The following is a 12,148-nucleotide window of genomic DNA, read 5'->3' on the forward strand; positions in this document are numbered from 1 at the left end:
TGAGTCAGCAGAGACTGCTGGGGCCAGTACCATGGGACACCCGCAGAGGAAGCCAGTGAAGATTTTGCAGTAAGGCTGGGAGAGGGGGTAGGATCACTCCTACTGCAGTAGTCCCTACCATTATCAAAGTGCTTCAGTGTATTCATCAGGAAAAAAAACAAACATCCTTCTGCAGAAAGAAATTAAGCCAGCCTTTCCTCTGATGCTCTGATCAAACATGATCATACAGATAGCCTTACAGATATTGAAGCAGGAATAATCACAGTTTTCAAGAAGGAAACATACAGCAGTGTGCACAATGTTTTGACCAGAATGTTATCATTGAAATTCTGTATTCTCAGCTCAGCTCTAAATCACTGAGTGTATGGAAAAAAATTAGACACAAACCAAAAATAAACCTTTTCTGCAGTCCAAAGACAACTTCCTGAGAAGGCTGTTCTTAAAAATAATACCAAAAAACCCACATACACATTAAAAAAAAAAAAAAAAGAAGAAAAAAAAAGGGTTTGTGAAGAATCAGAACTAGCCATTGAACAGTTCTGCCTTGCTCAGCACCAGTTAGAGAAGCCAAGGTCTCTTCTTGGCTCAGCTATTATGTCCTGCATGACATAAGCACACATAATGTTCTGTTGAAGAGTTTACAGATACTGTCTAATATAAATAAAAGATTTATATGCAAACCAGTAATCCTAATTACCCTTACCCAGGTTGAGGTGCAAGGAGAGCTTCCCCTTCTGCAGTTCCAAGGTTATGTAGTCTCCACGCTGTCCTTCTCCATGGAATAAGACTCCATCCCCCTGCATGCTCTTGAACTTCAAGGAAACTACATCTTTGAATGTGCTCATAAGCTTCTGATTGAACCTGTAGAGAAGTGAACTTCTGCCATCAAAGTCTGCAATATCTGATTCTGGAAAAAAGAGAATGGCAAAATGGCAAGGAGGGGCAGCATCAGAAGAGGGACTGTATTTTTTTCAGGATCTTTTCAAATACAATTTGGATTCAGGTATTATCCTGAGTGTACTGGATGTAGAGGTCATTTGAGCAACCACATTTCATCCATTTCCAATCTTCTCCCTCTGCTGGAGAAAGGGAACACGAGGATAAAACCAGAACTCCTCTGCACTAGCCCTCCTCATACAACACTTCTCCCTCATTTAGCTTTTGAGGACAGAACAGGTGCTTCCATCATATTCAGATATCCAGAACATCCCTTGCCACATTTGCTGTTCATCTCAAATGCAGTCAGGATGTTATTCATTACTTTGAACACTTCAGTACTCACTCCACTTTTGTAGCTTCACAAGTGGCTGTTGAGCTGTTCCTGCATGTCAGCCTTGCCTGCATCCACCTCTGCATTCAAATAAGGATCCCCTCAGCCTCCAAGGGCTGGCTGCTTGCTTGTGATGGGCATTTATCAGCCATGTTTCTGCATGCAGATTGACTAGGCTGGCAGGAATAGCCAAATATCAATTCAAAAAGCTTTTGAAGAGATTTCATGGGAGCTGGGCATCTAAACTGATTATACACCTTTGAAAATCCTATTAGAAACATATTTTCCCCTTCAGCCAGCCTCTAAAATACCAATCATTCTGGTAGGAAACAAGCTTTCTGTTACTCAACTGCAATTAATATTTTCTTTGGCAGCAGTAGCCTGCAGTACTCTCTTTGCTTAATAAAGTGGTTTTTTAAACAAAACATTTTAAAACAAAATTTTAAATGTATCTATAACCAGAATATTTCAGGTAGCTTTAAATACTTTTAACTAATATGTTGTACACAACATTTGACTGGCATACATTATTTCAGTTCCCATTTCTATCCAATTGCAATTTGACACAATTTATGTATAAAATATCAATTTTGTCAATTGGTATTTCCTGTTGTTAAGAAAAAAAAAATTACAAATTAAGAATACCAGACTATGAAGAATCTAAACAGAGCAGTCACTAAATTATGTAACTGCTGAGGCACATGCACAAAGCCAAGTAACACCTTCCCAGTCCCCAAGAAGAAAGAATATAGACTATCTTTGTTTGCAAACCATATATTTCAATGGTAAACCAAAGCAATCAGATTTCTGTTTTCTTCTGAAAAATAACTGAGGGGTTCATATGATCCAGACTTCCAGTCAGCAACTGTATTGTGATTCAAGTCAATAATTTAAGTCATCTAAACTCCATTGACAGTTCTTTTATCCTTTTAAGCATTAACACTAGTTTCATCTGCTCCTTTTAAAAGCAAAAAATAAGAGCTAGGGGGGAAGGGTTTTAACCTTTTTTTTTTTTTTTAAGTGAAAAATTTAAAGAGGTTTGCAATTAAAAACTATTAAAAGCTCAGAAAATAAAACAGCTGTTAACAATTTGTTACCATGGAAACGACTATGAAAATTTCTGCCTGTCAGTATGACAGTTTGTACAGAAGTTTGATGGCACACTTGCAAACTTGCAGGGAGAACAACATTTAAATTTGATGCAAAATTCTGTAACTCCATAGCCAACTTCATTCCAAATCAGATAGCAACTAATTTCTTTTATGAGACTAAAACTACAAAGAAACTCAGTCCTGGGGAAAATTCACTCCTGAGTAAATGAAGACCAACTTCTTATCTATGATGTCAACATTTTAACATCATTTGTGGAACAGTTGCTAATTTAGGAATTATCACAATATGGAAGTATTCATGCCATCTGTTTTTAACTTCTGAATTAGGTGTTATTAGAATAGGTGAATTAGAAACAGCTCCTTCAGCATTGCTGACTTCTCTCTATTGACACCTTGACTGCCAGTTTCTATAAGGGGAATTAAATTGGTAGTTTAGTTCTTGTGAATTTCCCCTAACTACATTAAATACTACAATTTGGTTAAAGTAAATCACAAGTGTCTTATAAAAATGGTTTCATTTCAACACAGGCAGGAATTAGGAAATAGCTTATAAAAAATTTACAGTATTTGATTTCCAGAGCATTTTGCAACTAAAGTTGATTCTCCTCCTAGCCCTTAAAACCAAAAGTACTGCAAGAGCAAGGGTGCACTGATTCAATGCTGCTGCAAAAGCTGTTCTTTTTAAATCTTTTTCCTAAGATCCAAGGCTCCAGCCAGTCTAAATTCACCCTTCAGTTCTTGTTCTTAACTCTCCACTAAGCCACAGAATAACATGATTTCTTGAAGAGCTCTCCTACTGACATTTACAGAGTATATCACAAAGGAAAACCTGTTTCTGAAAAGCTCTGCTCCACTAATTATCAGTTGTGAGTGCATTGGCCAATAAATAGCCCTGAATGAAATGGGAATATGTCAAATAAATGCTAACACTGGCAGCCAAAAGTCATTAGTGGCAGTTTACATGACAACAAATCGTTGGTTCCTGTTAGAAACAGCCACTCCAGAAAACCTGCTTAGTGTTTGCTTAGTGTTTATTCAGTCCATGTATGTCCATAACCCTCCTGCAGCAAGAGAACAAGGATCCAAAATGTTTCAAGTCTCAGACAATCTGCAGTAATAACAGACTAAAACACAGCATGTGATTTCATCCTGCCCTGCCTGCAGGTGTCCTTACACTCCCTGAAGACAGACTTTACTCATTCTGGGCTCTTTCCTACACTGTCCTCACCACCAAGGCTGCTGACAGGCTGGCAGAGTTTACTCCTGCAGCGATCTGCTCCCAGCAGCAGACAGGATATACAGCCATACTTAAAGACAGTCCTTCTCCTAGTGACTTTGGGAAAAGTGAACACTTAGCAAAGATATCCTAAAACAGGAATAACTCTAGGAACAGTTGCCATGTGAGACAGGAACTTTCAGTCTTGTGCTTGCACCAATGAACAGAATCTTTTACTCCTGGCAGGAGGGAAGAGGAGAGCTCCTGCTCTGAGCAGATGTGGCCCCTGGCCAGTCACAGCTTACTGGCTTGAATGACCCTAAAGCCATGTCCACTTCCCTCTCAGACACACAACCCAAGGGATGAATGTGGATGACTACAAGGTGAATGTTCTGGCATGCAGCTTTATTCCTATCACAAATCTCTTTGATTACAAACCCTACTGGCCAATGACCATAAGACATTAAGCCGTTCTCTGCAATAAGTTCTTTTCTATCATACAGGAAGACAAAGGAGAGGATGAAGAAAGGTGAGGGAAAAGAAGGAGAGAAAAAAAAAAAAAAAAGAGAGAGAGAGAGAGAGGGGAAAAAAAAGAGACAGAAAAAGAATCCAGTAAAAATATCATTTAATAGAAAAGCACAATATCAGATCATATTCCCTGAAGCAATGACAGCAAAATATGAGAAGTCAGAGTCCAGAACTGCAAATGAAGAATTCTGCTCTCAGAAGACACCCTGTCTCACACCCTATCATTGTTTCTCCTGTGGTATCCCAGCCTGTTAACTGCACATACACCCAATTCTGCTGATGCACCTTGGGCTGTTAACCAGTTATAGAATATGATCAGCATCTTCAATGCAGCTATAAATCTTATCCTATAAAAGCAATTGTGTCAGCAATTTTCTTTTCTCTTGTGCTAAGCTACCAAGACTTTTCCCAAGTATAAAGATACACTTGTCGCCCCTTGCCACCTCCAGCATCAAAAGCAATTGGTTTGCCATTTGTCTGAGCATGTCCTCTGCTGCAGCTCTGCTTATCTGTTACAAATACACTGCTGGAGCCACTGCTGCAAAGGGACAGCAAGGGCTTACACATATTTCTGAATGGAACTTTCCACAGAACTCATCAGCAATCCTTTTCTGAACAGGAAACATTATGTATGTTTTCAGATCATCATCCCCTTCCTATTGCAGTACCTATTTTGAGCATACCAGATGAGATCTTTACAGGAATTTCAAATAAATGTAATCAATTTTCATTTAAATATATACTTTCTGAAGAAAGTAAACAATTAGCAGGCTATCTCTCAATTATAGCTTATGTGATGGCCTTGGAGTCCATTATTTATAGAACTTCAATCTGTATGGGATAGGACCAGGTACACTCATAATCTGAAATTGCTTTTCTGTTCAAAACATGTTTTTATTTTTCCAAAGCAACAACATCAACTGGCAGCCAAATAGAAGGTGAAAAGAAAAAGTGAAGAAGGAAAAAAAAAAAAAAAAAAAAGACAAAAATTGAAAGCTCTTTTGTTTGACAGGGAGACTTGAGGAATAAATTCATAGTAAATTATTTCTAGCAGAAGCAATAAACAACAGCAAGAGCCATTCAGCAGCACAGTACCGCCACAGGCTAAGATATCCACTTTGGCATCCTATGCACACAGCAGGATCCCTGAGCAATGCTTTGTTGCTGTGTCCTGGCACTGTCACCTGGCAGGTGACCTACAAGACCTGATGCCTTCCATGTGCTCCCTACTAAACAGTCATCACTGAAAGCTGCACTTGTATAACTTAGCACAGGATTGTGTTCCTGGGACCTCTTGAGCAGAGAATACTGCATAGGAGAGTCATGAGATGCCAAAAATGAGATATCAGAGCCTTCTGCTGCCCCAAGACTGTCACATTCATCTAAAAAGGCAGCAGGGAAGCCATAGGTGGCTCTTACAGATGGATTTGTATCAGTTGATGCTGTTTGTTCTCTCAGCATCACAAGTCTTCTTTCATATACATACAGACACATGTATGAAGATGGTGCACATTCAATATTCTTGCTCTTCTAATTCAGTTGCCTTCCTGGTTTGTTCAACAGCCTTCTCTAGAAACTTAAGCTATGTAATTTTAATTTTTTTTCCCCAGATTATAAATATTTCTTGTGCTAAAACTGAACACAGTGGATGAGTCTGTCTGCTATCAAATTTACAAAATGCAGTTATGTAGTTGTATACCAGCCCAGGATCTGCAGCAGATTCTGTCAGTATACCACTAAAGATGACATTTTATAAATGATCAAACATCTTTTGTACAGTGCTGGTGTGTCTGGGTTAGGAGTAGCCAAGGCAGTGAAACTATGTAAGCACAGCTTGTAGACAGGTATTGCTTGGCATATGCAATTTGCCAGAGAGAAATGTGAATGGCACATTTATATAAATGGAATGAATATTTCAACACTCTGTAAAAGTTTTATGAATCCTTTTATTTCTTTTCTGGCTCGCTTTAATCTCATATCTTAATTCCACACAAGCACTTTTATTTCCTGCAACTGCAGGGTATAGGACAAAGATGAAGACGTAGATGAAAACACAAGGCAACTCAGCCTGCAAGTGACTGTGAAATCTTCTTTGTATCACAGAAAATACAACCACAGTCTGACATGAAAGTAGTGCTCATGTAGTACACCATATGGACAAGCACCAAGAAAAGAAAAATCAGCCACAAAATTTTCAATCTTCTCAAAGTTCAAGTTCTATTTGTTACACAACTGCTTGGACTATACTCTTCACTACAGAAGTTTGGGCATCATTAATAGAGGAAAGCTTTTGAAAACAGATTAATTGTCTGTTTCAGAATTATGTCACCAAGGGCAGTTGATTATGAATTTCAGATTTCAGTTTACATGTTCACTAATATACCTGGAAAAGGTCTCTTGCCATAATTACTGTGCATCCAGACCAGGATGTTGTACCTCAGTCCACAGTGCCTGTACAGCTGGAGAAACAGCATCTAGAAGGAGATGAATGGATGTGATAGACCTACATAGAGACCATAAGAATCTTCCTGTGACACCATGTGCAGCAGTCCTAAGATCCCTGTGCAGTGACAAGGCCCCAGAAAGTCCTGGAGTTGTGTCTTTGTTCAGTGGGAAGATGTGAATCAAAAAGTTTAATAGACTTCTTTTTCATTTAGCTTAGATGAATTTAGCTGCTTCCCAAATAATTTGTATGCTTATTCTGTTACAGCCCATTATCTGTGTTGGGAGGAACAGAGAAGGACCTAAGCTAAATGGGGAGATGCACCAGTACAGTGGTGTCACATGATGGTGACTCGTGCCACACCACACCAAATTTATCAGTATAATGCTGTTAATCCCCTGAACTTTCCACAATAAAATCTCCCTGGTTCCAGCAGCATCTCAAGCTACAAAAATTAACTCAAAGTCATCTGAGAAACAAATATTGGACTTGTATTTCCTCATGAGTGGACTTCCATTTTCTGCAATGGAGCAGAATCAGTCCTTTTGCCTTTCAGTCTGACATGGTCATAGGTCACACATCTGCAGCACTACAACAAGATTTGTCACCAAAACAACCCAAGCCAGCAACATCCACAGGCTGCTCCAAAGCCAAAAACACTACAGACCATATCTTCAAAGACAAGAATGGCCAAAGAAAGCTGTCATGTAAAAGCAATTAAATCAGCAGACAGGTTCTCTACACTCTGAAGCTATAAAGTCATCAACCTCAAATACAACCAGAGCTGCAAAATCCACAGCAGTTCACAACAAGGTAGCTTGCCTTGAACTCAGAAATGAACTGTTTAGGCAAATGTAGCCCTATAAAAATCCCAATTAGCCCCAGTGGAGGCTTTGCAGCATCTGACTGCCTGGTTCTGTGGTGGGCTCAGCCCTGAGGAGGCTCCACCAGCTGAGTGAGATGGGCAGCACATCCCTGGGCAGAAAGGCAAGAACAGCTACTGAAAAAAATAAACAATGGCAATGCATTTAATGTAACATTTTAGCTCATAAAACTTTTACTGCACTCTTTCCACAGCACCACCAGCACCAAGTAAAAGCTCTTTGATAAAATGTGGGTTAGGATGCAGCCACTTACTGTAAGAGCAGCCGAAGACCTCAACCCTCAGTCCTATCCGCCCACCAGCACTCCACTGCAGAGGGATGAAGCGCAAGAATCGAGCCTTCACCGAGTGCAGCAGCTTGTGGTGAACCACACTGTCAGCATTGCTGTTCCCTGTGAAGACCTGGAAGGACAAAGAGCCTTGGTGAGACATTAAGCAACAGGAGGTGAATGCAGCACTCTGAACAAAAGCTGTGAACTGTCACCCTCCTTCACGATTTTTAGTCTCAAAAATTACTTTAAATTATTTAAATTGATTGTCAAGTTTTCTTCCAAGTGCTGCATCTCTTATGAAGGGAAACAAGGGAGACAGCAGCACATGGAGCAACTCAGCAGAGTAGGGGATGTACACACAGTTAGTTACAAAAGCAGGTTGTAGATGGGGATAATACTGAAGATGCTGTAGTTTCTCCCAACCCAGGCTATTCCTGTTCACTATAATACTCCATCAACCCCTAAAATAGTCAGAGTCCCACCAGCACAGTGAAGGATGGGGCTTGATTTAGCCTTTGGGGCACTCATGGAAGTACTAAATAATAGACACAAGCCACTGAAGTTCTTCAGAGTCTGGGAAGAACAGGACTTGCAGATACCCAACAGAAAACTCAAGCAAGGAACAGGAAGAGAGAAAAGCCTGAGTAAGCACACAGGAGAATCAGCATTTCGACTGTGTTTGCACCCGAGAGAGTTAAAGCATGCAAACAGTAAAAATAATTTCATTTTTTTCCTTACCTATTTAATTAATTGCCTGCAAAGCAAGCCAAAATTAATGGCCCTAGTCAGAATTATAACTTAACAAGAGGAAATTCTCTCATGGATGAAGAATGACCGAGGGATTTCAAAGACAAACCTTCAAAAAACATCAAGGCTGTATTCTTGCCTGAAGCATTTTAAATTCATCTTTACACCCTTATCTGTAATATTGGCCCAGGAATATCACAGACTTCCTGCAATCCTCAGAACATTTGAGTAATTCAGCTAGGGTTGAAATTTGAAGCTAAGAGTTTTGTAAAGTATGAAAACCAAAGAGAGAGCACACAAAAACACAATCTCACAGGAGAGCCATATTTGTAAAAGAGGTCCTGCATTTTGTAAGCATAAAATTTCACCACAAAAAGTTGTACCAGTTTAAAATGCTTCTGCTTTTTTTTAGTTCAAAAATTGGCACCATTCACCTACACAATGCAATTGTGTGCAAAATTGGAATAAGCCCATTAAAGTAGACCTACAGTTCATTTTGATGGTTGAAAGATGTGTTAAAGAGATTAGGGGTTCATCTCCACTCATTTTTTTTCTCCTCAAATGCAAGCATTCCAGCTTTTTTCCAGACGTTATTATAGATCCTGTAAAACCTCAAATTCAGTGTATTCTTGCTTTACTAAACTCAGCATTCAATTGTTTTATTAGAACTATATTAAATAAACAATATTCTGGAACATTTCTAAAGCACAATCCTTTGAAACCATAGCATGTTTAATTTCATTTCACCTTAAAAACAGTAACTGAAATTCTCTTCTATATACACTAAGCCTTGTTTTCCACCCAGTCATCAGTGCAAAAGACCACATATGTCTCCCTTTCTAAAACATTCTTTGCATTTCATTGCGGTTGTTGCCTGCCTCTGAAGATGAACAACTTTACTGAAATGATCTCTCACAATCCCAGTTACCTCCTTGAAAAACCACCCTTTAAAACATGTGATCATGTGTTGGTTTTGGCTGAAGTGCAGTGAATTTTCTTCATTGTAGTTTGTATGGGGCTGGAAACGGTGTTGATAATACAGAGAAGATTTTATTATTGCCAAGCAGTGCTTGCACAGAGTCAAAGACTCTTCTGCTCCTCACCTCACCAGTGAGGGGTGGGATGGGAGGGCATGGGAAGCTGGGAGAGGGGACAACCAGGACAGCTGACCCCAGCTGACCACTGGGAATCCCATCCCATATGGCATCATGCTCAGCACATAGAGCTGAGGGAAGAGGGACAGGGATGGAATTTGTATTCCCAAGTCATCATTACATGTGATAGAGACTAACTCTCCTGGGGCTGGCTGAACACCTCCCTACCCATAGGAAGTGGAGAATTAATTCCTTCTTCTGCTTGCAAAAGTGTGGGTGGCTTTTGCTTTACCCATTAAACTGGTATTTACTTTATCTCAACCCATGAGTTTTCTCATGTTTATCTTCCAAATCTCTCCCCCATCCCACAGTGGGAGAGTGAGCAGCTGTGTGGGCTCAGGTAATGGCTGGGGTTAATCCATTACAGATCTGTAAAATTATTTCTATTAGGAGCTTATCAGGCTGAAAAGGGAAAAAAATTGGTTATCCCAGTTGTCTTCAAAGCTTTGTTTTTCCTACACCTCTAGTTCTCAACTTTAAATGCACAAGATCTTGTTTTCTACAAGTTTTATGCAACAGTTAACTAACCTCTCACAAATTAAGCTATATTATTTTTTCTTTTGAATGAGTATTCTTGTTGATGTTAATTTGAAGTTAACCAAATACAGCTGATGTGTTTTGAGGAGTGGAACAAGCTGTACTTCTATATGTCCTGACCTTATTCATACTGCTTTCCACATAGGAGCCAATTTCAAATTCCAGCAGAGAGCCTTTCAGGGATTTTTTTTCCTTATATTTTAAATGAAAAATCTTGTTCTTCTCAGTAATGAAATTGTCAGTAGAGAGTAAGCCTCACAGTCATAGCTGTGGCAGTCCTCATATTTTTAGAAAGACACTTATGGATATATAAGATGCATAAAGAAGACTGTTGATTTCTGTTTGTTTGCTCCAAAGGCTTGTGTTCTTGGAGTCCTGTGATTATGTAAATATCTCACCCTTAATAAGATGAAAAAGAAAGAAGAAAAACAACAAAGGCAGAATAAAGCATTTCCAGTCCTCCCAAATGAGAAGAAAAGCTTAAAATGCAGTGACTAGAGTGAAAGCAAAGGTGAAAAGTAAGAGACAAAAGAAAAAAATATGCCTTAATACTGTGAAACAAGCTGGGGTGTCCAGCATACTTTAGGGATTGTCTGTGCCATCAAGGAGGTTATGCTTTTGCCAGGGAAAAGAGTCACAGCTGTACCACACCCACTGCAAGCTGATCTTGCTGCCTACCCACTGGCATCTCTGCTAGGTATCTTCCCTGAACACCTCAGGCAAGAGCCAGAATTATTCACATCCAGCCTCCAGATCAGGTCACTCCAAACCTGATGGGCAACTGTAAAAACATCCTTCTCACTCAAAGAGCCCCACCAAACTATTCAGAGGTCCAATACTGTCCTTACAGCACTTTTTTTTCCTCAAGCTCCTGTAATAAGCAAAGAGCTAATGACCCTTTTGGGAAAGGAAATCCACATGCAATGCTGTACCCATTGATCCATGCCTACAAGATGGCTCTGTGTGCTGCTGGCACATCCCTGTGTGCTGCTTCACACAGGGTGTCACTGTGTGTGTGCCTCCAGGATTGCTTTCATTTTCCCTTCCAACTCCCACTGCTATACAGATCACCTTTTGATGCTTTATGGACCACCTGTGGGCTGTAGACCATTGATTGAATAATACCAATTGCCACAGACGGTCACTCGAAAACTTAAGATCCACAGCTGACATGGAAAAAAAATCCAACCATTAGAGAAGATGAAACTAGGATGCAGTACCAGATTTCTCAGCCCTGGAGGTTCAAATATTGATTAACAGTAAACCTATCGGTGAGAATGGCAGAAGTCCTCTAGAGAAATGGCCTTTATTACAACCTGTTGCTGATAAGGATTAATTCCCAGGAACAAAATGACAAACAAGTGCAGAAAACAAAGCACTTGCATTTCCCATGCAACACTGTTGCTCTGGGAGAGAGCACAGCTCTTCAATCTGTGTGTTTTAACAAGCCCTGTAAACACAACAGCCAGATGATTTACATGGGAAATTCTGCCTCTGGCATTCTATGGGGCTTAGAAATCAAAGAGCTCCATTAGTGCCAAATTTTGCCACCAGCTTCTTGAAGGCAAAAGGTTTTCCCCAGTGCCAGTGACCACAAGGTTAACAGCTGGCCAGGGCTGCCCCTCAGACCAGGCTTCTTTCACAATGCCTGGCTGCATGGTGCTCTGCTGTGACACAGACCATGGCACCACAGTAATATTTTATGAGGCTTTTTTTATGAGCCAGCAAAGGCAGGTCCCACTGGCATGAAAAGGTGAGGGGAGAGCAGCTGCAGTGGTTTGGAGCAGGGTCTGACCAGCTCAGTGCTGCCTGTTGGGCAGCAGCTGTCAGCACACAGGGAAGAATGGCAGAGACAAGCACAGACAGTACTCTTCCCAATGCTCAGCTCACCTGTTTCATGGATTATAGACAACAGGACAAAATGGAGTTACAGCTTAAATGAAAAAGAAAATTTTGAAAAGAAGCATAAATCTCAAAACTGCTCTT

At 40.1% G+C, this 12,148-nt stretch overlaps 1 protein-coding gene across 1 annotated transcript in view; it reads right to left on the bottom strand.

Moving 5' to 3' along the window:
* The window catches only part of CNTNAP5 (contactin associated protein family member 5), a 263,702-nt gene that overhangs the window by 137,442 nt on the left and 114,112 nt on the right, over positions 1 to 12,148 (bottom strand). The window contains exons 4-5 of the mRNA XM_056496452.1: positions 7,707 to 7,854; positions 704 to 907 (exon numbers count right to left, since the gene is read on the bottom strand). Of these exons, the coding sequence (XP_056352427.1) occupies positions 704 to 907; positions 7,707 to 7,854 (352 nt within the window). The remainder of the gene's footprint in view (positions 1 to 703; positions 908 to 7,706; positions 7,855 to 12,148) is intronic.

This window comes from Oenanthe melanoleuca, chromosome 7 (assembly GCF_029582105.1).
Source record: "Oenanthe melanoleuca isolate GR-GAL-2019-014 chromosome 7, OMel1.0, whole genome shotgun sequence".
NCBI lineage: Eukaryota > Metazoa > Chordata > Aves > Passeriformes > Muscicapidae > Oenanthe > Oenanthe melanoleuca.